Source organism: Equus caballus, chromosome 2 (genome assembly GCF_041296265.1).
Source record: "Equus caballus isolate H_3958 breed thoroughbred chromosome 2, TB-T2T, whole genome shotgun sequence".
NCBI lineage: Eukaryota > Metazoa > Chordata > Mammalia > Perissodactyla > Equidae > Equus > Equus caballus.
In genome coordinates, this window is record NC_091685.1 from 94,404,228 (window position 1) to 94,428,833 (window position 24,606).

At 38.4% G+C, this 24,606-nt stretch overlaps 1 protein-coding gene across 27 annotated transcripts in view; it reads right to left on the reverse strand.

Moving 5' to 3' along the window:
- The window catches only part of GAB1 (GRB2 associated binding protein 1), a 118,538-nt gene that overhangs the window by 24,911 nt on the left and 69,021 nt on the right, over positions 1-24,606 (reverse strand). For 17 of the 27 annotated variants that reach the window (XM_023636497.2, XM_023636494.2, XM_070258031.1 and 14 more), the window contains exons 2-3: positions 13,966-14,260; positions 3,826-4,051 (exon numbers count right to left, since the gene is read on the reverse strand). In XM_023636497.2, the coding sequence (XP_023492265.1) occupies positions 3,826-4,051; positions 13,966-14,260 (521 nt within the window). Of the gene's footprint in view, positions 1-3,374; positions 3,456-3,825; positions 4,052-13,965; positions 14,261-24,606 lie in introns of all 27 variants that reach the window. The other 10 variants (XM_023636496.2, XM_023636493.2, XM_070258102.1 and 7 more) reach the window with 1 other exon arrangement.

Genomic DNA, 24,606 nt, shown 5'->3' on the forward strand with positions numbered 1-24,606 from the left:
GCATTTCCTCTGACGAGCATGCAAAACCCTCGTGCCAACACAGTTTGTCAAGTTGATCCATTGCTCTTAAGCCCACCTGTGGCAAATGTGTTGTTCTGTAAAACTGAAAGTGTAATGATCACCTGGTAGTGAAGAAATTCAATGTGATCTACAAGGAGGTGGCAGTTTGACAGGCTTTGTGTATCTTCCTTTCTACTAATTTCCTTTAATAAACATTTAGCCAATCCTATAGAGGATCAAAGTACAAGCCAGAGAGTTAGCCAACTCCAAACAGTATTCAACCTGGAGGAATCTCATTAGAGTCTATTTCATGCTTTGGGTACATTTTCAGTCTCTGCATTTTGTGGTATCACAAAATTTGGGTACAAGCCAAAATGACACTAACCACACTGGCATACTCGCGCTTCCTTAATGTTAAACAAGATACCGTAACGACTAAGTGTCTGGCCAAAGTCCTGTAGGAACTTAATATTTAAAAAAACAACTCGTGATAGTTTTTTTTTTTTTTAAGGGCTTATCTTCTCTGCTTCCTTAGTAACATCTGGCACTGTGTATTACATTTATTCACTGAAACTTTCCCCCTCTGGTATCAGAGAACCCATATCGCCATATCGTGGTTTTCCTTCTCCCTCACTGATTATTTCCTTGTTTCATTGACTGGCTCCTTCTTCCGGTCTCTCCAACTGGGAATGGCCAACAGCATTCAGTCCTCCAATTCTTTACCGCACACACCATTAAAAAAATCCTCCTTTCTCATGACCTTACCTTCCACTGAATGCTGACAACTCCCATCTTCTCACCAAACTCTGAGTTCCACATTTTCAAAGTCTTCAGATATATTTCTACTTGGTGACCCAGTATTACCTTGCTCATGAGTATCAAACCAAACTCAACTTACTTCTCAAATCGATTGCCTTTCTGACTTGTCATTAAAAGAAATGTCTTTATGCAGATTCTCTAGGCTCAAAACCCAATCAGCTTTGATTCTCTTTGCTCTACACCATCACTCAGGCACATACAAAGGCCTTCCTCCTAACCAAGTATCTATTCCTCTGCTCTATTCCCACTGTCACTACCTCAAATTCAGGCCTGTGTCTCTGCTGAGATCTACACCACTGAACCCTCCTAAGTGGGCTCCTTTCCTCCACTTTCTCCCTTTTCCAATCCATCCATGGACCATCCTGCTATACTGCTGGAAGATCAACATTTTCAAAACACAGTTTTCATATCACTCACCTACTCAGAGAAAATCCTGTTGAGGGTCCCTACAGGCTGTGGAAACTATAAAAATCCCACAAACTACTTCACTTTGCATTGAGGCTACTAATAACCTGGCTCCACCTTATATGTCCTATGTTATGTTCTACTAGTCCCCCCATCAAACCCTCTGAGAAGGCTCTTCTCCTCTGTCTTCCTCCCACCTCTCTCATTCTCACCTCTCCTTTCCCTCAAGCCATTCTTACACAAATTACTAATGATGCCTCCTTTTCTCTCACCAACCAAGTGTCTCCTATGAAGCTTCTCACCCTCCATCTTAAAAACACTTGCACTGTCCCTTCTCCGAATTTCTAATGCACATACACAAGGTCTAAAATTTTCACTTCATGTAATTCAAACACGTGAGTTAAGACAATCTAGAGGTACCATGAGAAGTAAGTTTCCTGTCCTTGACTATCTTACAGTTTAGTGGAGAATAAATACAAATATCAAGGTATTTCCAACTGTGCGACAAAATAGAGATGTGGAGGCACAACTAGTATGCTACGAAAACCGAGATGCATTTAATCCAGGCTGGGAGTTTGGGGGAATTTTTCCAGGAGAAGCACATGTCTGAGCTGACTCTCGCAGGGTGAATGAGAGTTTGCAAGGTAATTCTCATATATATAAACACTTAGTGTTTGCAGGCTTTGACTTCTTTATAAGCTTTACTTATAAACTCTGAAGGCAACTGTATCTGAGGGGGCTGGATCTTATATAACTAGTTTTGAAGCTTCATAGCAACCAGCAAAATGTGGGCACATAGTGGGGACTTCACAAATATTTAACTGTCACTTTTGCAAAATCTAGACACAAAATATACCTGAGCGATGATTTTAAGTATAATTTCAACTACGACAGGAAAGCGGTGACATCAGTGAGATCAACGTAAAATACTATATGCAAAGAAAGGTACTGAAAACTGTCACTTAGCAGTTGGTTTTAAAAAGTTGATAGTGAAAAATAATTGTGAATTTCCATAGAATAAAATCTTAGTTAGTAGCATAGGTAACAAATTTGCAAGTGTGTAATTTTGAATACTCACACCAAACAAGCAAAATCAAGTTAGAATTTGATATTATTAACTAGTGTTGATTTATAAATTTTCTTTTTTGCTCTTACAGGTAAAATCCCATTACAACAAATATATAGAAACCCATCTTTGGAATGTTTGTGAGCTGTTTTCATTATCTCAAGGAATGGTTCACAGAAACTAATTTGTGGATCTTAATACATTCTATATAAAAATTTTTGAATAAGTGCTTTGTACAATCCTAGGCCAGTAGCAGTCACTTTCTACATGAAAAAAACCGCTTTTGTTATACAAATGTTTAGTATCTAATAACCCCGTTTAAAAAATATCTTTCAGATCTCCTATGCAATTCACCCCCACTTTCATCTGCAAATTTAGATAATAAATATACCCCAAACCACTAGTTGGCATATGGCTATTAATGGCAGAGACAGGCCTCCTAGTCATCATTTTCTGGCTCCAACTCTGTTACCTTAAGCCTTCCAACATCAAGTGACAAGAATGATCAAATTAAAATATTTTACAGCTTAGAAGAAGAGAGGGTTGTGAGAGCAGACATGGAGCCGACAGGGAAACCAAGGACTCAGGAAAGGCTTTTATGATACCTCTGGTCAAGCCTTGAAATCCGTATACTTCCTTCTACTTAAAAATTTGTGAAGCCCTGGGGCCGAGTGGTTAAGTTCATGTACTCCACTTCGGTGGCCCAGGGTTTTGCCGGTTCGGATCCTGGGCACGGCCATGGGACTGCTCATCCAGCCATGCTGAGGCGGCGTCCCACATGCCACAACTAGAAGGACCCACAACTAAAAATATGCAACTATGTACCAGGGGGCTTTGGGGAGAAAAAAGGAAAAAATAAAATCATTATAAAAAAAAAAAAAATCTGTGAAGTCAAGCCTTGGGGCAAGCTCTACTTCACTGGTAGGTATGAAGATTCCAAAGTTTCATGGTTTTTAGCAATATATTCGATTTCATCAAATTTCACTAAAACTCAATTTGTATATTCCATAGAATTTGCTATATTGGGATTCTACCTGTATGATTAATTTCTCACACAGATCCAAAGCAACCACAACACACTCACTGCAATGGACTCGTTTTGCTTTCAAAATCTTCTAGGAGTAGATATTCCTCTCCTTCTTCAGAAACAAAAGATGACCCTTGGCTGGTTTACAATCACATAAGAAATGGAGCAAGATCACCATTTATAAATCAGTGAAATCTGTTAAGCAAGTAACACTGTGAGTCTGTAACAAAGACTATACAACAGGAGACAGATTCCAAAAGAGCCTTGTAGGTTCAAGTGTTCTTTGCCAAAAATGGCAGAGAATGTGTTTCTTCAATGAAATCTCCTGAATATCAGAAATCATTAGTGGAGGAATATAAACCTGAAATATTAGCCTATAATACAAGCCTATAAAGATGGTTTCTTTTAAACCTCCAAGTTTGGGCTAAAAAAGCTTAAAGGTAAAATTCCTAAATTTACACACACACGCACACACACACATACACACGCACAGGCATATTCAGTTTACCTGGTGGGTTCAGGCTTCTTGCTTTGACAGTTGATTAGCAGGAGGTAGTCTTGAGGATCCTCCTGGATGCCAAGAGTTTCCAGATGTGGTGGAAGGTTAATGAGCTGATACGGAGGAGGCAGAGCAGCCGAGGAGGAATCCACCTGGGTGGATGGTGGTGCTGTATTTATAGCCAAAGGTAAATCCACTGGTGCTTGTGAGGAGCCGCCAGATGGCTTCACAGGATCTGCAACACCAAAGTATAACCGTCATGGTCTATCCCATTTTAAGAATTTTGTTCTTAAACAAAGCTACTGGAAAGTTTGGAGATAAGTCGTTTAAACACACAATAACAGGACAAACCACGGCAAAGTCAGTTAAAACAAATACTATCTAACTGGCAACACTTATACCGGAAATAACTGGTTTTTGTCAAAAAGATCTGAAGAGTACAGTTCTTCCTTCCCGGGCTCCAAATAAGCCATGGTTAACCTTGCCTTGAACAGCCTTTAGTTCTGAGGCTCCTGCAAATGAAGATGTTCTATAACCTCGGCACAAGAGGCAGACTTTCTTCCATGACAATAAACAAGGTGCTTCCTAAACCGAGCCAGCCTTCCCAGGAGACCCATTTTACTACACGGCATCTGTAGGCCCAGGGGCTGGGAGTACCAGGGTTACTCCTCACCCCATGTTTATTCTGCTGTCCATTCTTTTCTTTCCACTTCTCGGCTGACTAGGGAGAAAGATTTCTAATTCCGGGATTCACAGTCAGGGAAAGAGCTTTTCTTTAAGGCGTCACCTCTCCCCTCAGCTCATAGCTTCATTTGCCATTTATTGGATTTCTGTACTATTTTCATCCAAAAGGGGTCAGCAAGTAAAGGAGTAATTTATTAGGCATTTAACCATGTTCTGAGAAGACATACGAAAATACTGTGTAGAATGAAGTAATTTGAAAACAAGTTGAAAACCTAGAAATAAAATCCCACTGTAATCTTTGACACAACCAAGTAAATTTTTAACGGCCCAGAAGAAAAATTCTGTTAGTTTGGTTAGGAATACAAGGCTATAAATCCAAAAAAGGGTAAATACTTGTATATGAATAAAAAAACATGTTTATTGTCTGTTTATATTAGAACAAAAATGCTGGGTTGAAACTGCAATTTTCACAACAAAATCTTACTAAAAGATGCTACAAAACGGTAAGGGAGTTAGTATATTCTACCAAATGGAATCAAATGCAGGTCATTTGGCCTGTGAATTCACCAGGGAGGAGCTACATGTCAGCTCTGACTTCTCCAGATACTACAGAGTAAGTTCACATGCTTTTGATAACGTCTTCATGTTTTCAGCTTTATGCACCACAGCAAAGTTTACGTAGCTCATTTTATAACTCTTCTTCGTAGGCACAGAAGTTCAGATCCTAACTTTAAAGCTTGAATAGTAACGCACTAACATGGCTAAATATAACAGTTTATCTTTAATTGTGGGTCCCAAAAACAAACAAAAAGGATCAGGACTCCTACACTTCACTGTGTCTTACATGCGGTAGATGCTCGAAAATGTTTCATTTATCCAGCAGAAACTCACTTAGCACTTTATGTCAGGTTGGAAGAAATTAAAGCAAGGGGCACTCCCAAATCTGCAAGACCCGTTCACCTGCATGTGCAATTTGGAATTTGCTCTTCAAGAAATTTGTGAGCCCTACTAGATGCTAATTACATTTGAAAACTTCTTTCAGTTGGAAAATTTGGCCTGAGTAAATAGAAGTTGAACTAATTTTTAACGTTTTACTTTTATTATGCTGCATGCAATGGAGAGTCTTCATACAAGCTCATCTAACAAAATCTAACACTTTATGCCAGGAATTAATTAATTAATTCTTTCTTATTTATTAAAAGTACAGAAAATAATGAGAATTAAAAAATGAACTTTTGGACGTCTATATAACACAAATCCATAATTTCAGTGGAAATTCCAACACCTCAGGTCTACTAGCTGTCGATTATAAATAGTGTATATAAGGTACCCTAGGAAATGGTTCACTGTTTTGATTCAGTTGCAAATATACAGAGATTTATTTAGGGGGATTTCAAATGCCGTAGATTAACCAGTGACTCAGAGTAAATCCTGGTGGCTTGTTAAACTTCAGAAAACTATGAAAAATATTTACCTTTTAAAGAGGAGTTTAAGAAAAATATATACAACATTGAGGAAAAAAAGCAAAGATATCAGAAAGCAATTAATGTATCCTACTGGTTGTATTCACAAGCATAGTGCATTTTGTTTTTAATTGAATAAGGAAGTTTCTTCTATGCTTTTCGGTGAGCAACACTGGCCCTCAGCTAATATCTGTTGCCAATCTTCCTCTTTTTTTTCCCCTCCCCAAAGCCCCAGTACATAGTTGTATATCCTAGTTACAAGTCATTCTAGTTCTTCTAAGTGGGATGCTGCCACAGCATGGCCTGATGAGCGGTGTGTAGGTCTGCACTCAGGATCCAAACTGGTGAACCCCAGGCCACTGAAGCGGGGCACACGAACTTAACCACTTGGCCACAGGGCCAGCCCAGCATAGTGCATATTTTATAGACTTCTTTCCTCTACCATAGAGGCACCGCAGAATTGTATCATCTACTTAAATTGTGAGTTCTGACCAAATCAAAATGAAACTAAACAGTGGATATATATCACTATGTAAATTAGTATAAATTCCAGTTTTCCACTCTAACTCCTAAAATAACTTTCCCAGGTACTTGTTTTAATAGATACTTTTCCTTAAATATTTTTTCTAAACTTGATGGCTAGAACTAAATAAACTGAGTGATCCATCTTAAGCGGGAAACAAAAATCACCCTGCCAGGCAATCACATCTGTATTAACAAAATGGGACCATCTAATTTTAACCTTCCATTTCTTCCACCTGTGAATGACGAAACCGTTTTAGCCTCTTTATAGCTGCAAGATCCTCTGAATTTTCTGAAAAGAGGCCTGGGATTCAAAGGTTTCCTTTACAAAAAAAAAAAAATCTTCTTCACAATATGGGAAGAGATACATACTTCTCAGAGGTAAGAACTAGAGAAAAATTTCTATTATGTTCACTAGCAACCTCATGAGAGAAAAGTCCTTCAAGCAGCCATGAAAAGCAAGCCCAACCATTCCAAACAACATGACATACAAAGGGCTTTAAAAGGGAAGCAGACACTGCTCTTCCACTTTGGCTCAGAGAAGGTGCTATCTTCAAAGCCATTGTCTTTGGGATTATTTGACTTATGTTAATTTGACTACATACTCAGATCTGAATATTGTAATGCAAGCATTGCTCTGGGTCTAAATATTCTCCAACATAAAATTTCTGGCCAAAAGTTAATCAGCTCGTCTGAAAAAAGAAACTTCTGTTCCACGGTATAAAGATGTGATTTGCCTCTATTCTACGCTACAGGTAGTTAAGCAGACCGTGCTGGTTGTTTTCTGCCTCACTTGGGTTTCTAACTTACTGCTCTTTCTAAGTAACGCTGGTACCAAGTTTCTGAGAACCAAGCATCAGTTTAGTGTTTGCTTATGTACGTAAAATTATTTCCTGTCTCTTAATTCAGAAGGTATGAGGAATATAATTGGCACCAATTAAAGGCCTAATAAGCTCTGGAGCAAACTCTTACTTGAATTTTACTTAGAAAGCCAATAAGTACTGCTAAGGAAAGCCTTAACGACCTTTCAGTGAAGAGACGTAGATTATTATGAGAGGAGAACCACAAGTAATAAATTGGTCCACATGATCCCTAGCTTAATGCACAGTTTTACCCCATTTAGAACCATAATGCCCTGGTGGCAGTGACCCTCACAGAAGTTGGAGTCCCCAGATGATGCCTGTAAACATTCGGAATAATTTTTTTTTTAACCAAATGGCACAAAAGCTTAAGGCCAGGGAAGCAATTCTACTCTTTCTTATTGGTAAGGTAGAATATTTCAAAGTTGAGGCACAGGTCCTCTGATTTTGTAACTACAACATACGGCATCGAGCATGTGGTAATAAACTGGTGTTGCTCACGTCCCTGTCAGGAGAACACATGAGATCTCCTCTCTGAGGAGGACGGGTTACATTTGCTGATAGAATATTTGTTGGTTTCTATTGCAAAAGTTTTACCTTTATGTTCACAATTAAAGGTAAATAGGTTAAGGTTACTCTGTTTCTATAGATTACTGATTTACCTAGTCTGTTATAGAATTTTTTTCTGTAAAGAGAAGCATTTCGAACTAATCTATGTTTAACTAATTTAGCAAATAAGAGTCCACAAAGAGTATGCATTATCATTAAGGCTAAAATAACCATCTTCTCACTTCTGAATACACCATTTTTTTATGGGAGAATATTTTATAAAGGTAAATCTAACAAGTAGGTACAAATAAGAAACAGCAGTGGTTGCAATGTTCAGTGAAGCGACCTGCAGTTTCTTCAAATTATTTAATCAAATATTGAAGACCTGGGGCCGGCCCCGTGGCCGAGTGGTTAAGTTCGAGTGCTCCGCTGTGGCGGCATAGGGTTTCGCTGGTTCATATCCTGGGTGCAGACATGGCACCACTCGTCAGGCCATGTTTGAGGCGGTGCCCCACATGCCACAAGCAGAAGGACCTGCAACTAAGATATACAACCATGTACTGGGGGGATTTGGGGAGATAAAGCAGAAAAGAAGGAAAAAAAAAAAGAAGATTGGCAAAAAAAAAAAAAATTGAAGACCTTTAATCATAGACCAATCTATTTAATGTGTTTCAAGTAGAACATTTTTTATCTTTTAAATAAAAAGACTATTGTCACGACTATTTCCTTAGACTGTGAAAACATTCTTGGAGACTTAAAATAAACCTTAGGAATTGCTGACAAATGCCTTAATTCTCATCCAGAGAGGTCATGGCATCAGAATCACTTGTGGGTGTCTTAGAAATCTAGGGGCTTGGGCCCCATCTCAGGAGACGCAGTAAATCAAGATCTCAGGGGCAGTAGCTTGAAAATGTATCATCAAACAAAACAAAACAAAATAGAACAAACTCTCTGGTTGAACTGGTCCTCAGGAAAATGTAAATTCAAACCACAATGAGATACCATCCCACACTTACTAGAATGGCTAAAATTAATGACCAACAATATCAAATGTTGGTGAGAATGTAGAGTAATTGGAAGTCTCATACATTGCTAGTAGGAAAGCAACTGGTACAATAACTTTGAAAAACTAAAACTACTAAATCTACTCAAGCTATCCTATGATGTAGCCATTCCACTCATGAGTATACATCCAGAAGAACTAAGTGTTCATGTCCATCAAAAGACACATATAAGAATGTTCACAGCAGCTTTATTTGTATTAACTAGAAACTGGAAACAACCCAAAATGTCCATCAACGTTCAAACAGATCAATAATTTGTGATATAGTCACACAGTGGAAGGCTACATAGGATGAAGAACTCCCACTACATGCTCCAAGCATGAATCTCTCAGACTTAATATTGAAAAAAGACGCCAGACTCAATGGTTTTATTTCTACGAAGTTCAAGTATAGGCAAAACTAATATATGGTGATAGAAGCAAAATAACGGTTACATTTAGGCTTTTTTTCTGGGTTTTTACTGGGAAGAAGCATGAGAAAACCTTCTGGGGGACTGGAAATGTTCTGTTTCTTGATCTGAGTGGCAGTTACACAGACTTCTATTTCTACGTATAGATATAGATGAATATATAAAACTATATTGAACTGTACACTTAAGATCTGTGCCTTTCAAAATGGTAAGTTATACCTGAACTAAGAAGTAAATAAAAGAAATCTAAAAGTTCCCTAATTAAGAAGCACTTCTTTACAGGAAAGGGAGCATATGGATATTCTTACATGTTAGTTTATCTACTTTTCTAAAGGGAAGAATATCAGAGGATCACACTATTTTTTAAAAGCCACTATTATCTGGACATTTTGAGAAAAACAACCCATCTGACGGTAAGAGGCAATTTGGTAATCTTGCATCCTGAAATTAGACCAGAAGCCTCTGCGCCAAGCTGGTTAGCTGCGTACAACTCTTAGGCTGTGTTTCCTGGCACTTGTTTAGCAGATTTAACAGCTTCCACCTCGGTGTAGAAACAAAAATAAATCTGCCCATTTCGAAGAAAAAGAAAAGAAATTGGTTTCTACCCTCAAATCTCGTAAATAAAAGCATTCATAGGAACCGAACACAGTTCAATGTGCTAGAATTTAAAAACAGATCCAGCCTGCCAGCATTCTGAGTATTCAGTAATAGCAGTGGTCACCTGGGGCAGCGGAAATAACATGGTAACGATATTTTGAGAGGTTCCTGGAATCAAAACACAGGTCAGATTTTTCCCCTTTCCTTTTGTTTTCAGGAGAAAATGCGTTATTCTCATAGGGATTGGGGATAGTTATTTTCTCAGACTGTAATATACAAGCATAGTCTATTTCTTCCCACGTCTAGCCTGACACTAGTAGAGTGAAAAATCATTTTGTGTTATTAGTTTTAAGCTAAGAGTGGGGCCATATTCAGCCCTGTGAAATGGGAAGAGCACAGGGCTCAGGGGATAGATCCAGGTAAAACCAAACACCCCAATTATTTAGTGATTGGTGGTGTGATCTATTTGGAAGCAAGAGAATATAAAGCAGGTAGTAAAGTTAATGGAAGAACAAAGACATTTTGATATTTACCTTGTCATATTAAACTGTACGAATGTGATCACAAAGGATAATAACAGTTCTCTGCAGTTTAGAATTTGATGCAAATCGTTACAGGTGCGATTTTAAGAAAAGGCGTCTAGCAAAGTTAGCTACTACAAGTGAATAAGCAAATACAGTGGTTGACTTCAAAGCCTTTTGGCAGGTTTGTTACTATGCATCAAAAACCAAAATTACAGAGTAAAATAAAGTACTTTTGTGGCTCCTTGATACTACACGACGAAGGACTGCTCATCTTTTGCTGCTTTATTCCAAGAAACTCAAGTCTTCAACATAGGATAGTAAGACACCTAACTGTGGCTATGTGGGAGACGGCCAGAATGAACTCGTAAAAATCTAAATTGTAGAATTCAAAAAATAAATGCAGATAATGTACAACTGAAATTTCACAAGGTTGTAAACAATCATAATCTTAATAAAAAAATTAAAAAAAATAAATGCAGTTGCATTTAGATGCAGCTCATGAAATTTAGAAAGCACTGGCAAATTGAAGTCCTTAGGGGCTTGTTTTAATGAACACATAAAAACAATTTGCGATTAGCATAGCTGTTCTTAGTAGCTAACTCAGATTACATACATCAAATTTGATTAACAATATCCTTTTTTTATGGGTATTGTGAAGATAAAAAGTCCACAAATTGAGAATTTCACTCAAGGCAAATATATTTCTAAGACGTTTCAGAGGGATTTGGGAGTTTTGCCACTGAAAAGGTCACTGTAGCTTTCAAGTTTTGAAACTTCCTCCCCTCCCTATACCAGTAAGTTTATAAAGTGAAAACAGACATTGTGGCTGATTCTGACTACTAATAGCAATGAAAATGTTCCGCTAAGTACAAAAAAAAAGGTCCTCAGTACGTATCAGTTATAGTCACAGAGCCATTTAATAGGACCTACGCTTTTCCTGACCTTCTTAAGACTAAATGAGCTGCTATCCATGCTTATTTATTTTTTCTTTAGCCGAGCACTTATCAACCAGTATCATAATTCCTAGAGAATTTGCCTGTCTCTCCTGCTAGACTGACTGTAAGCTCTAAGAACTGTATTTACACACTCCCACAGTATCACAGTTTAATATATATAACCATAATAAAATATATATTTTATTATACACACACACATATATAACTTGTAATTATCAACAACTGTGATGAATTATTTTGGGTATGGAATCCTCCCCCACTAGATGCTCAGTTCCACGTCTGTAATGTTTCCCATTTATCTCCCTAACTAGTCTCCTCATACATATTGGTTGAGTGAATGCCCAAAGCCTGGTAGAGTGCTGGCAAACTCAAATTTTGGTAAATTAATAAATCGATTTTCTAAAGCAGACAAAACTTTTCTGCTTCCCAGAGCTGACTGGGTGTTCGTCAAGTTCCAGGATGATAGGAATCATTCTAAAGTGGACCAACGGACCAGACTCCACGCCTTAAAATCTGCAAAGTTAACCTGAGACCCTTCAGCATTAGAAATTATTATTTTGGGAGTTCTCAACTCTACCCACCCCTAAACGGGCTTCCAAAAATTAGAGACTCATATTCCTGGACTGAAGAATGTGCCTCCTCTCAGAGAGCACGTCATTTCCTTCGGTAAATATATTTAGAAGAATTATAAAGAAAACGAAGCGAGACAGAGGAACACCTACGACTTAGTCTTTCAGACCAGCTGAATCTCTACAAGCAACCAGGGGGGACGGAAGTCTGCCCCTATGTCCCCAAAAACAAATTCTAAATTGAAAAGGCAGCAGGCATAAGGACAACATCAACAGAAAACTTACACGACAACTTCAATTTTTTTAACTGAAAATCCATCGCATAATGAAACTAATGTGGTATCTAAATCCGATAATGATCATCACTGAGTGGTTGTTAACATAACTATTAAAAAGAGCGCTATCTGGTTTGTGACTTTAACTTTAAAATCCTCCAGTGCACTCGAATATAGATGCTATCTGCAAATAAGAAAGGAGAGGAGTTTAACTGGAGTTAGAAGTAATACCCCTATGCCCACTTAAAATGTGAACATATTTAGTAACTTCACAGAAACAACTGAAGCCTGAATTCCACACGCGAAGCAATTTCTTGAGGCTTTTAATGACCAGAGCTCTGTTGACGAGCTCTAGTTCATGAGGCGCCTCCTGTCTAAACTGGGCGCCTCCTTCCCTCTTAGGACTGGTCCCTCGGTCCGTTGTGGAGTTCCTCACCAAGGGGTTTCCCCGACCCACTTGGCCCCTCCCAGCCCTGGAAGGCTCTTTCTCCTGGGCTGCTGACTGGCCAGAGAGGAAACAGCATGCCACGTGAGCTAATCAGAGATGACTACTGTTTCACTTTAATCCAAAATTTGATGTTGATGGTTAATACAATTCCGCCCCCCCCCCCCCGTCACTGACTCTGCGGCACTCCTAAATATAGATACTTGGAAATACACACTGGTAAACATGAGTATAACCATGAAGATGATAAGGTCAAAGACTTCAGGCTGCCTTTATTTCTGATTCTTGGCTCAACAAATCTTTGCATTGGAGTCGCCTACATAGGTTCTTAGTGTTTGTCTAAAAAGGGAGAAGTAGAGAAGCAGCCAGGGAAAAGGTGGTCACGAAAGCTATAGAAAAGCATCTCAAGAGGAATTCCACTTATAAAACTCTACTGGAGACCTGTAATCACTCAGCTCTTCCCAGAACAGGCGCCCCAAATCTCAGAGCCTCTCCTCTTGCCTTTATCATTCAAGCAGAATTCTAGTCCACCTGTAGGTCCTTTCTCTCTCTCGCCCCTAAACCTGCCGGGTTCTGCATCCCTCCTTTCATTTATGCAGAAGTACTACTTCTTTCAAAAGCCCATAATTTACAATTTTTCTTCCTCCGAGAAGCTTTTCTTCACAACTTCTCATCCAAACTTTGAGCCCCCTTTTCCTCCATGCGCTTTTCAGGACTTCTGTGTTAAGTAAACTCATTTGTTTGTTACTTTTTCATCATGCTTTGTGACTGATTCTCATTTCTTTTCATGTGTATTGATAGTTGCCTTGGCTATTTCATAACTTCATAATCTAATATGGTTTTAAAATAATACCTAGAGAATTAAGTTGTCATCTGAAAATGCTATTTTTAATAGGACAAAAATAGTCAAATATCAGCAGTGTTACAAGGTTCAACTTAATATCTATATAGGAACTCAGGAAATGCTCTGAAATAAGCATATCTTCTCGTTACCTTCTTTTTCAGGACATTTATTTAGACAGTGCCCCATAATGGTTAAGTCTCTCTAAAACCTATAAAAAGTTTCTCCCCAAACTGATTAAAGCGTTTAGTACTTTTTCCAAATGTTGTTACTATTATAAAAAAAAATAAAACAAATATTATATTGTGTAATAAATAAAGAATTTTATAAGAGTTCTAAAAAAGTAGTAATAAAGGAGAATTCGGGTTGAATAACAAAATCTGGAACTTACCTTCTTCCGTAGGATTAAACCCACAGATGTCACAGATGCAACGAACCCACTTATTCATTTCCTCCTCACTGTCTGCTACCAAGTAGAAAATACGGTCAATGGTGTTGATATCGAAAATGTAGCTGTTTTCAAACTCTTTTTTGTTAAATGTCAATCCAGCATCAACTTGCTGACATAAATTTAAATCAATAATACGGATGGGCTTCTTGGCATGATCATTTTTGTAATATTCCAAGACATCTGGATCTCCGGTTAAACGGCCACTGCGTAACACAAACCATCTCCTCTTCCATGCCTGGGAACAAAACAAAAATATCCATGTAGTATTCACTGGAGAGACATTTTTCAAGAAGATGTACATTTCTCAAACCAATTTCACAAATGCACTGTCTAGAAAAAGTCACAATGTTTTCTTTGTTCCCAAAGAATAATCTACCACTCCAGCAAAGTTTACTGATGCCTCAATTAACTTAATAGTGTGTATATATACATATATTTATTATTTTCTATTAGATCTTCTAATAGAATATTAGATACTACATTGATATGGAATATCAAGTCAGCAAACCCAAGATTTAGTTGTTTTTTTTTTTTAAAGAAGATGGAGAACCTGGAGCAGGTAATTATTTATTTATTTTTAAAATTTTTCTTTAAAGATTTCATTTTTGCTTTTTCTCCCAAAGCCCCCAGGTACAGAGTGGTGTGTTTTTAGTTGTGGGTCCTTCTAGCTGTGCCATATGGGACGCCGTCCCAGCATGGCTTGATGAGCCGTGCCATGTCCCTGCCCAGGATTCGAACTGGCGAAACCCTGGGCCGCCAAAGCAGAGCGCGTGAACCCAACCACTTGGCCATGGGGCTGGCCTCTGTTTATTTTTTTAAAGATTGGCACCTGAGCTGACAACTGCTGCCAATCTTCTTTTTGTTCTTCTGCTTTTTCTCCCAAAATCCCCCCAGCACATAGTTGTATATTTTAGTTGTGGGTCCTTCCAGTCGTGGCAGATTTAGTTTTTATTGAATATTAAAAAGCAGTGATTTCAACAAATGGTGCTGGGAAAACTGGATACCCACATACAAAAGAATGAAGTTGGACTCTTATATCTCACATCATATAAAAATTAACTCAAAATGGATCAAAGACCTCAATGTAAGAGCTAAGATTATAAAACTCTCAGAAGAAAACATAGGGAAAAGCTTCATGACATTAGATTTGGCAATGATTTCTTGGATTTGACACTAAGAGCACAGAAAACAAAAGAAAAAATAGGTGACCTGGACTACATCAAAATTTAAAACTTTTATACATTGAAGGACGTGATCAACAGAACGAAAAGGCAACTCACAGAATAAGAGGAAAAATACTGTAAGTCATATATCTGATAAGAGATTAATGTCCAGAATACATACCAAACACCCACAACTGATTAACGACAACAAAAATAAACAACTCAATTAAAAAAATGGGCAAAAGACTCTCCTAAGAAGTTACACAAATGGCCAACAAGCACGTGAAAAGATGCTCGACTTCACTAGCCTTAGAGAAACGCAAATCGAAATCACAATGCGATACCATTTCATACACATTAGGATGGCTATTATCAAAAAAAGCAGAAAATAACAAGTGTTGGCCAAGATGTGGAGAAATGCGAACCTCTGCGCACAGCTAGCGGGAATGTAAAATGGTGCAACTGCTGTGGAAAAACGGGATGGCAGTTCCTCAAAAAGTGCCAGTTGTGGGTATATATTCAAAAGAACTGAAAGCAAGGTCTCAAACAGGTATTTGTACACCCATGTTCATAGCAGTATTATTCACAACAGTCAAAAGGTGGAAGCGACCCAAGTGTCCACGGATGAATGAAGAGATCAACAAAATGTGGTATATACATACAATGGAATATTATTCAGTCTTAAAAGGGGAGAAAATTCTGACACATGCTATAACATGTATGAACTGTGAGACATTATGCTAAGTGAAATACGCCCATCATAAAAAGGACAAAAACCGTTTGATTCCACTAATATGAGGCACCTACAGTGATGAAATTCATCGAGACAGAAAGCAGAATGGTGGTTGCCAGGGGCTGAGGAGGGGGGAGTGGAGAGTTAGTGTTTAATGGGCAGAGTTTCAGTTCAGGAAGATGAAAAAGGTCTGGAGATGGATGGTAGGGACAGCTGCACAACAATGTGAATGTACTTAATGCCACTGAACTGTACATTTAAAAGTGGTTAAAATGGTAAAATCTTACATTATGTATATCTTACCACAATTCTTTTTTAAAAGCAATGGTTTTTCATGCCTTAATATCATGACATAAAGAATACACAGAAGGTGCTTCTTCAAAAGACTCCTTTATATTTTAAGCTGTAAGTCTCTCTCTCTCTCTCTTTTTTTTTTTTTTTGCTGTGGAGGAAGGAGTAGGGAGGGGCAAAAGGGATTTAGGAACTTTCCTGGCTTCTGACCTGGAATATAAGCAAAGAAATGGACTGTGTCTTTTTCTTGGCCAGACTGTTGTTCAAAGACTGCACAGATAAGATCTGTATCCTTGAGCACGTGGTACAACTGTTTTTAACTCTTTCTCCTTCTCTTCCCAACAAACATTTATTTGCATCTGGACCAAACTCACCAAGTCCTCTCTCTACAAGTTTTGGTAAATTCTGAGTTTCATACTATGCCTGAAGTAGCCTAAAATTCTTTTACTATTACCCTCCCTAAAATCTACACTGATCACATAATAAAAGCTGAACCAAATGACTGAACCAGTCAGCTTCGGCAGACTTTAACGCAACATCTACGCTCAGAAACAGAATCACGCCTTTCTCCTTTCTGAAGTTCTTCCTCAGCTGGCGGTAGGCTAGACGGAAAAGAGGCCAATTTTAGCAAGTCTTGGTCACCTACTAAGAGACATCTGTACTCCAGACTGAACATTCGAAAAGATCACCCAAAGAGCATGCTCCAGGAAGCAGAAAGACTGAGAAACACGACAATTGATGCACCCCAGTGGAATCAAACATTCTTAATGGCCACTGTACATTTTTGTTCAGTTGGAGACATGATGAGTACCAGTCGCACCAACTCAATCCTTTAGTTCTGGAAAGGTATACAACCTGAAAAAGTACGTTTCTTTCAGTGACAAATTGGAGTAATGACAGCCTTATGCTTATGGCATTTTCATAAACGGTATTCATAGTAGCATATGAGTCTGGTGCTCTGCATACGGTCTAATCAGACCAAGAATGCTCGTGATGTTGGTACATGACATATGCCAATTTCCCCATAGCATTATTTCTATGTCTTCATGAACATACATATCAGTCTATAAAAAAAAATCTACTAAACTTATAATCACCAAAAGCAATACGAGTATGCCATGATAGGGTCTCTACATTTTTTATGTTTTACAAAATTTGGCATACGTAACACAAAAAGCATTGTAGTGTCAACTAAAAACTGCTTCATTTTATCCTATAAATACACGTGAGCAGAGAGAAAGGAGGATTAACTACAATCCACATACGCTTCTCCAACAGATGTTTAGTGTCAGCCTCCATCTTCACCAAATTTTATAATAAATTCTGACATGAATCTATTTTTGACTTGTTCACTGATGGAGGTCCTAGGAAGCTATGATAATGATCTGAGGCAGAGACAGAGAAAGTGAAAACTAAGGGGGCCTGAGTTGCCCATAAACCAGCTCATTTGGTCTTAAATAACTTGGACAACTGTACCGATAACTGAATTAGCTTGGGTGATGACTTTAGGTTTAATATTTTAAAACATTCTTTAAACTGTATCCATTCAAGAACATTTAGGTACATCAAGAAGTAAATCAATGAGTTAACCAGTGAAAAAGTTATTGATTATATTGTAAATACTGTGCTAGGTACTTGTGGGAAGAAATATAAGTAGGTAATTCATGATTTCTACCCTCAAGGAGTTTACTAATTATGAAGAAATACCGTAAATGAAAATATTTGAGAATATTGCAACCCTAGCAAAATATCTGCACAACTATTGCTAAAAGGTCAGGCATCCCTTCATGGAAAAACTTACGCAATCCTTTAACAAGAAGATTCACAGGAAAATCACAAGGGCCTAAAAATATTATGTAGGTCTTTAATATTGTCAAGATTTTAAAGGAACTTCTCCATCCGACAGCAGCTCAAAGGAAAAAAGTAAACAACTGGTGTCCAGAAGGAGAAGGCAGTGTAGTGTTCTACAGATGCTTTAGATAAACTGAAAAGGCATAAAGTCATAAAGCATTAAGTTCACATGACTTTAGCACTGGTTTTTGGATTATGAAAACCTGTTCAGTTAAGATATGACATCTATTTACTTCAAAACAGATAAACATCATCTCTTAGTAAAATTATGCCTTTACAGATACCTCCCTATCAAGCAGTAAGCTTGAAAAAGTAATAGAGAAGTAAAGAGAAAAGAAAAAATACTATTATGTCATCTATCCAGGGCCATCAAGGCCTTACATCTTTTAGTAAGTGATTTCTCCAGATCATGAAGGTCTTTAAATACAGAAATGACTTTTTAAAACTTTAATGCCTTGCATGGAAATCTTTCTAAAATGCCTCTCACTACATAATTCATCAAACATAATTCATCCATTCCCCAGTGACTCACACTAAGTATTATGGGTATCAGTTTCTGGACTGCACTTCAGTGAGGCTCTGAGAGGCTGTTGGGCTGCATGGAGGGTCATTTGCCCCTATACTAAATAGTGCCATACTGCTGTGCTTATATGGTTCATCTATAATCTTCTTAATATAGCTTTCTGTCTTTTCTCTCAAGTTTCATCAATTGTCACTTCTCCCTTCTAATAATATGGTTTATAGGATGCCAAACTGTTTCCTGCCTCAGAGACTTTGCACATGCTGTTTCCTAAGTCAGGTATGTTCTTTCCCCCAGTCTTTGTCAGGCCAACTCTGACCTTCAGGCCTTCCCTTCCCTGACTACCCTCAACCTAACCACCCCCGATATAAAGTAGGGCACAGTTCTATGGACCCTATTTTACCTATGCAGTGATTTTTGTAATTTTGCAATTCAATTTTTCTTTGTATTTGTTTATTTAGCATCTGACTCCCTTAGCAGACTGTCAAGTCCATGAAGACAATGACCGCGTCTGCTTTATTTGCCATTACATACACAATGCATAGCATGTGCCTGGTACACAGAAATATTTGTACAGTAAAAAAAACAGAATTTCCCCAAGTTGTAAAATTTCTGAGAATATTAGATTAGACATATGGGCCACATTCAATAGAAAGGTGTGCTTTCAAAACATCTTTCACTTGAGAAAAAGAGCTCCAATAGTGAAGATATACATAATAAAGTAAACATAACTAAGGCAGCTTTACACATGCACAAAACACATAGGGAGACTGACAAAAGGGGAACAAAATGAAACTGTGTCCTTTTGCTATAGCTTAAGTGTGCTGTTTTCTGCTTAACTGCGGCTCCCCCATCCATTTCTTTGCTTCTCTGTTGAAATGATATTGTTAAAATTTAAAAGGCCCTTGGAAACTAAAATAAATAGCCAAGAAATGAACAGCAACTGATTGAGGTGCACTAGAGGGATTGGGCTAGCGATTACAGAGGCTGAGTAGACGTTATCTAAGAGATGAACCCTTACAGCAGGAAATTACAGCATTAAAACACAGAATTTAGCCAAGCAGCACCTGCCACTTATTTATTTATTTTTAACATGATCCAAATGTGAATGTTTGTCTCAGTCACAAAATGAGTCACTCTCATCGAGTCTGGCACAGCTTAGACTGGAAAACAAAAGCAATTACATAAACGACACACTTTAATAAGGCAGATACAAAGGTTCTCTGGATTATGGTACAAAGCACAATTTAGCCACAGAATAAAGCTTGATGCTCGACAAGAGAACTGACATCAGCACCCTCGCTAATCGCAGCACAAAAGCTTCTCTATGTTTTGTCAGAGCATAAAATGGGCCCAAATAAATCCGTCTTTGTTATCTGAAAATATCTGGGATTCTTAAAGTTTGTCCTATTTTTATCCTTGCTGCCTTGGTAGCCCCACAGAAAGTTGTACACTGCCTCACCAATCCTGCAGAGCGGTAAGAGATACAAAGGACAAGATCTCTAGAAACCTTCACAACTAAATACGCAAAGCGACTTTAAACAAAATTCATGTGAAAAATCATTTTAACTATTGGACTTGCATTATGAGCAGGTATCCTCGAGAAGCACTACACAAAATTAATTTTGTTGTCATTTCTTATATGCACTCGTCACTTCTATTTTAAGTTGAATAAATGATGCAGTCCTAAGTTTTCATCAGCAGGTCTGCACTTTGAGTAGCTCAAAAGCACCATACTCTGATACCAGTGTCTCATCTCAGGGTCTCAAGATTAACTTCGGCTATTACATTAACATCACAGGAGGACGGCATGTATAGTCCATGGATCCCAGTGGAAATGTATTTAGATCAGACTCCCAAACTAAATATCCATAATGCTTGGAGTATTTGCATTGCCATTTACCCATTCCCTATGTCCAGTGACTGCCTACTGCCCATAGGATAAAGCCCAAACTCTCTGGCAGGGCACATGGGCCCCTCCAAGCCCCTCCCTATCTCTCCAGCCTGGCTTCTTGCCTGTCTGCCTTCCAACCACATCCATATCAGAAATGCTCGCAGTTCCCCCAGCACTCTGTTTCTGTCCTGCCTCTGGCCCTGACACATGCTGTTTCTGGGCACATAATCCACCCCCTGGATTCAGCTCAGACCTCTTTTGGGTACCATCCCTGAGCAGGCCTTCTCCAAGCTCTCCGTTTCCACCTCGTTCCTAGTTAGATGTTTGATGTCCCTACAAGTGACTTTCTTGAGGGCTGGAGCCATGTCTGTTCACCCTTCCTCTTTCTTTTCCCATTGCCTAGCCCCAAGGAGGCATATGGTCAATGTCTGCTGAATATTCCAATCAAAGGAGGCAAGGATAGGGGCTGGCTCCGTGGCCGAGTGGTTAAGTTCGCGCACTCCACTGCAGCGGCCCAGGGTTCGGATCCTGGGCACAGACATGGCACCGCTCATCAGGCCGTGTTGAGGCGGTGTCCCACATCCTCACAACTAGAAGGACCTGCAACTAAGATACACAACAATGTACCAGGGGGGTTTGGGGAGATAAAGCAGAAAAAAAAAACAAAAAAGACTGGCAACAGCTGTTAGCCCAGGTGCCAATCTTTAAAAAACAAAAAACAAAAAAGGAGGCAAGGATTAAAATATGGAAGCTCTCACACTATTTATGTTCTAGGGGGATACTGACATGACTGCAGTCTGCCCAGCCTGCTGGCGATTTGGCTGGCACGAATTGTCAGGCAAGGCAGAGGTGTCTAAACAATAAACTTGCTTTAAACACTCTATAGATATGAGAGCTATTTTTAAACATCCTTTCAAAAGAACTACTCTTTGAAACACTTTCTGTACTTAAGCAAATTGCATATGTTAAACTGAAGATAAACGTTGCACTGAGGGAAGGTCTTAAGATAGGTTTTATCACAGCCTCAGAGTATGGGTATGTACATATTGGCAGGAAAGTATAGATGGAGTCTCATTATCTAGTGGAAGAAAAACATTCAATCTGGATTAGCCCCAAACCGTTACCTGTAATGATATTATGGACAAATTCACAAAATATGCCTAAATGGCAAATGAGCTCAGTTTTAAAGAAAACATTGCAACTGCTGCACACTTGTTTTCTGAGTCCTCTGTGCTATAACTGACAGAGTACATTTCTGTTGTAAAGCTCGCCAAGACTCCCTAAATCCCTTCCCTGTGCCTCTACTGGAAGAACTCATTGTTGAGGAAACAGCCAACACACCGGTGGGCAAAACAGAAGAGGTAACCATGGTCCAGTGACTCTCAACCCTAACTGCACATAAGAAATATCTGGAGAACTTTACTTCCAAAAAGACTGATGCCTGGGGCCTCACCTCAGAACAACTAAATTGTAGTCTGGGGCCTTGGCACGGGCATATGTAGTTTTAAATGCGCAACGGTTGATTCTAAGATGCCGTCAAGACTGAGAACCACCAGTCCAACCAACAGACAGAATTAAGTTACTCCTTAATAGAATTTAACAAAAGACAAACCCCATAACAAAGGTTCTTTCAAGCTTGTGTCTAATTCCTTAGCTTCTCCTGCCTTCTGCTCTTGTCAATGCAGTATCTCCCTCCTTGTTTTTGTTCATAATATTTATCCTGCTGGAGAACGTTATTGTTTAAACTCCTTTCTACTGTTGGAAACCTAATCCATTCTTCAAGATTCTGTCCCAACTGTCCCCTTTTCTTGCCACACCTTCCCTCTGGACTCTCCGCAACCCATCAGTTACTGCCCTGAAATTACCAGGGGACAGTTTGGAATCATGTTATTTCACTACATACATTTCCAAATGTTCCAAATGCTTGTGACATCAAGTTCCTTGAAAGCTGAGACCATTCCTTAAATTTTTTTGTATCTGTAACAGTGCTTTATACATCATGAAGCCCTCAAGCCTTGACGGGAGGCCTTTAAAGATTTCTGTTCATCAGAATGACCCCAGAGAGCCAGTGAAGACAAATGAAAAGATCTCAGAGAAAGAAAAAAGAAGTCCAAAGTTGTTATCCTTAGGGTAAGGTCCAAATCCCTTTCACAGGATGGCACGCAAAGTTCTTCACAACCACACTTACCCTCCTTGCCTCTCCAGTCTTTCACCTCCACAGACGGCCTCAGCGAGCACCCACACAGCTTGTTCACTCCCCCACGGCTGTACATTTTGCTGCTTTGTTTGAGTCAAACACACCCTATCTGTCTCACCCAATGAGCTTCTACTCATTCTTCAAGACCTAGTCAAGACCTCTTCTTGGGAGCTTTCCTCAACTTCCTTCCAATTAAGGCACCCACCCTACCCGCTCCCATTCCTCTGGGCTCTCAGCACACAGGTCCCCAGCAGCCCATTAACAAGCCCATTCCCTTACAGCACTTCAGAAAGATCTCTGATGACTGCATTTAGGTCTCTAGGTAGTTGCTGAACCCTAAAGTTTACCAGGACCCCATAAGCTGAAGAAGAACCGCAGGACTTCCTACATTCTTGAGCCAACTGGCCTTCCATCATGAAACATCACCACTGTAATTTTACTAACCCTCTATTATCCTAGAAAACTGGGGGGAAAAGTGCAGTGGAACTTTCTTATTTTGAAATCTCTTAGAAGGTCTATCACAACTGATATTTAAGGAAAAAGGATCATTACTGTGAATTCTTTGGTAGAATTAAAAACTTATGTATAATCTCAGAAATCTGTAAAATGTTAGGGTTGAAGATATGTGTATCACAAGATAAAAATGCTATTTTTAATAGGATAGGTTTTATCTAAATTTCATTGGCAGAGTCATCGTTAAATAAATTATGGGAAATCTATACAAGAATAAATCTATGTAAAGTATTTAAAAAGTGAGATAGATCTACATACATGAAAAATGTCTACAAGATAATTGTTAAGTGAAAAAAAGCAAGCTGCAGAATTGTACATAAGGTATGATTCCATTTGTCTGAAATGACTGCATGTTTGTATACATACAACACACATAAACTATGTTTAGAGAACAGGTCTCTGGTCTCTTTGGAAGTTTTAACTGTTGTAATATAGGGATGGGAGAACAGACACATTTCATATTTTTATTTTATATACTTTTGTATAGTCTGATTTTTTCAAGAAGCTTCCATTTATTATTTTTATGATTTAAAAAATATTACATATTTAAAGAGCTTATGCCTAGAAATACTCTAAAAAAGAAAGGCCATTAATTTTTTTTAAATCTAGGAATGATGTACACACACAAAAAAGTTTACGGATGTATGGAAATGCATACTCTTCTTTTTACTCTGCAATTAGTGAATGAATTCAACCTTTCTTTTAAATATAGAATTGCAGGATACATCTGGAAGGAGTCTTAGTCAGGAAATAGCTTAGACAAAGTATAACTACTTTGTTTTAAAGACTGAAATTCTAGGGTTAAAAAAAAGGAAAATTGGGAGCACTTAAGATAGAGGAACAAATTTCACCTTCTCCCCTTCCCATAAAGTCCAGTGGTTATAATATTCATACTATTTTAAATTTATTTTAAAATACATCAGTAAATGGTAATATACTAAGATATTTAAATATCTAAAATAAGCACTTTGGGAATTACTTGACCTATTAAAAATATTAAATTTCCATAATAACACCAGCAGGGTAAATAAAATATAGAAAAACAAATTAACCATGAAGCAGGGACAAAAGAAAACCATTTGCTTTAAAATACTTGAGTTGTTTTCCAGGAAGCACCATCTTTTCTCATAGAGCAAAATAAGGAAAAAACAGGCTCGGTGGAAGTTTCCACTCCACTGGCTCTATCATTATGATCATCTGTTCCAAACACACACAAGCCTAAAATTTCCTGTTTTCAAACCATTGTCACCATTTTCTAGCCTAGTGCTATCTGTGCTAACTTTAGCTTAGTAATATAAACAAAAGAATACACCAAAAATAATGCAGAACAATGCCTAGATGTAGGCTAACAACTGTTGCACAAATCTTTTAAATAGGAGTTTACATACATCGCCTGGACGAAAACAAATTAGCGGGACC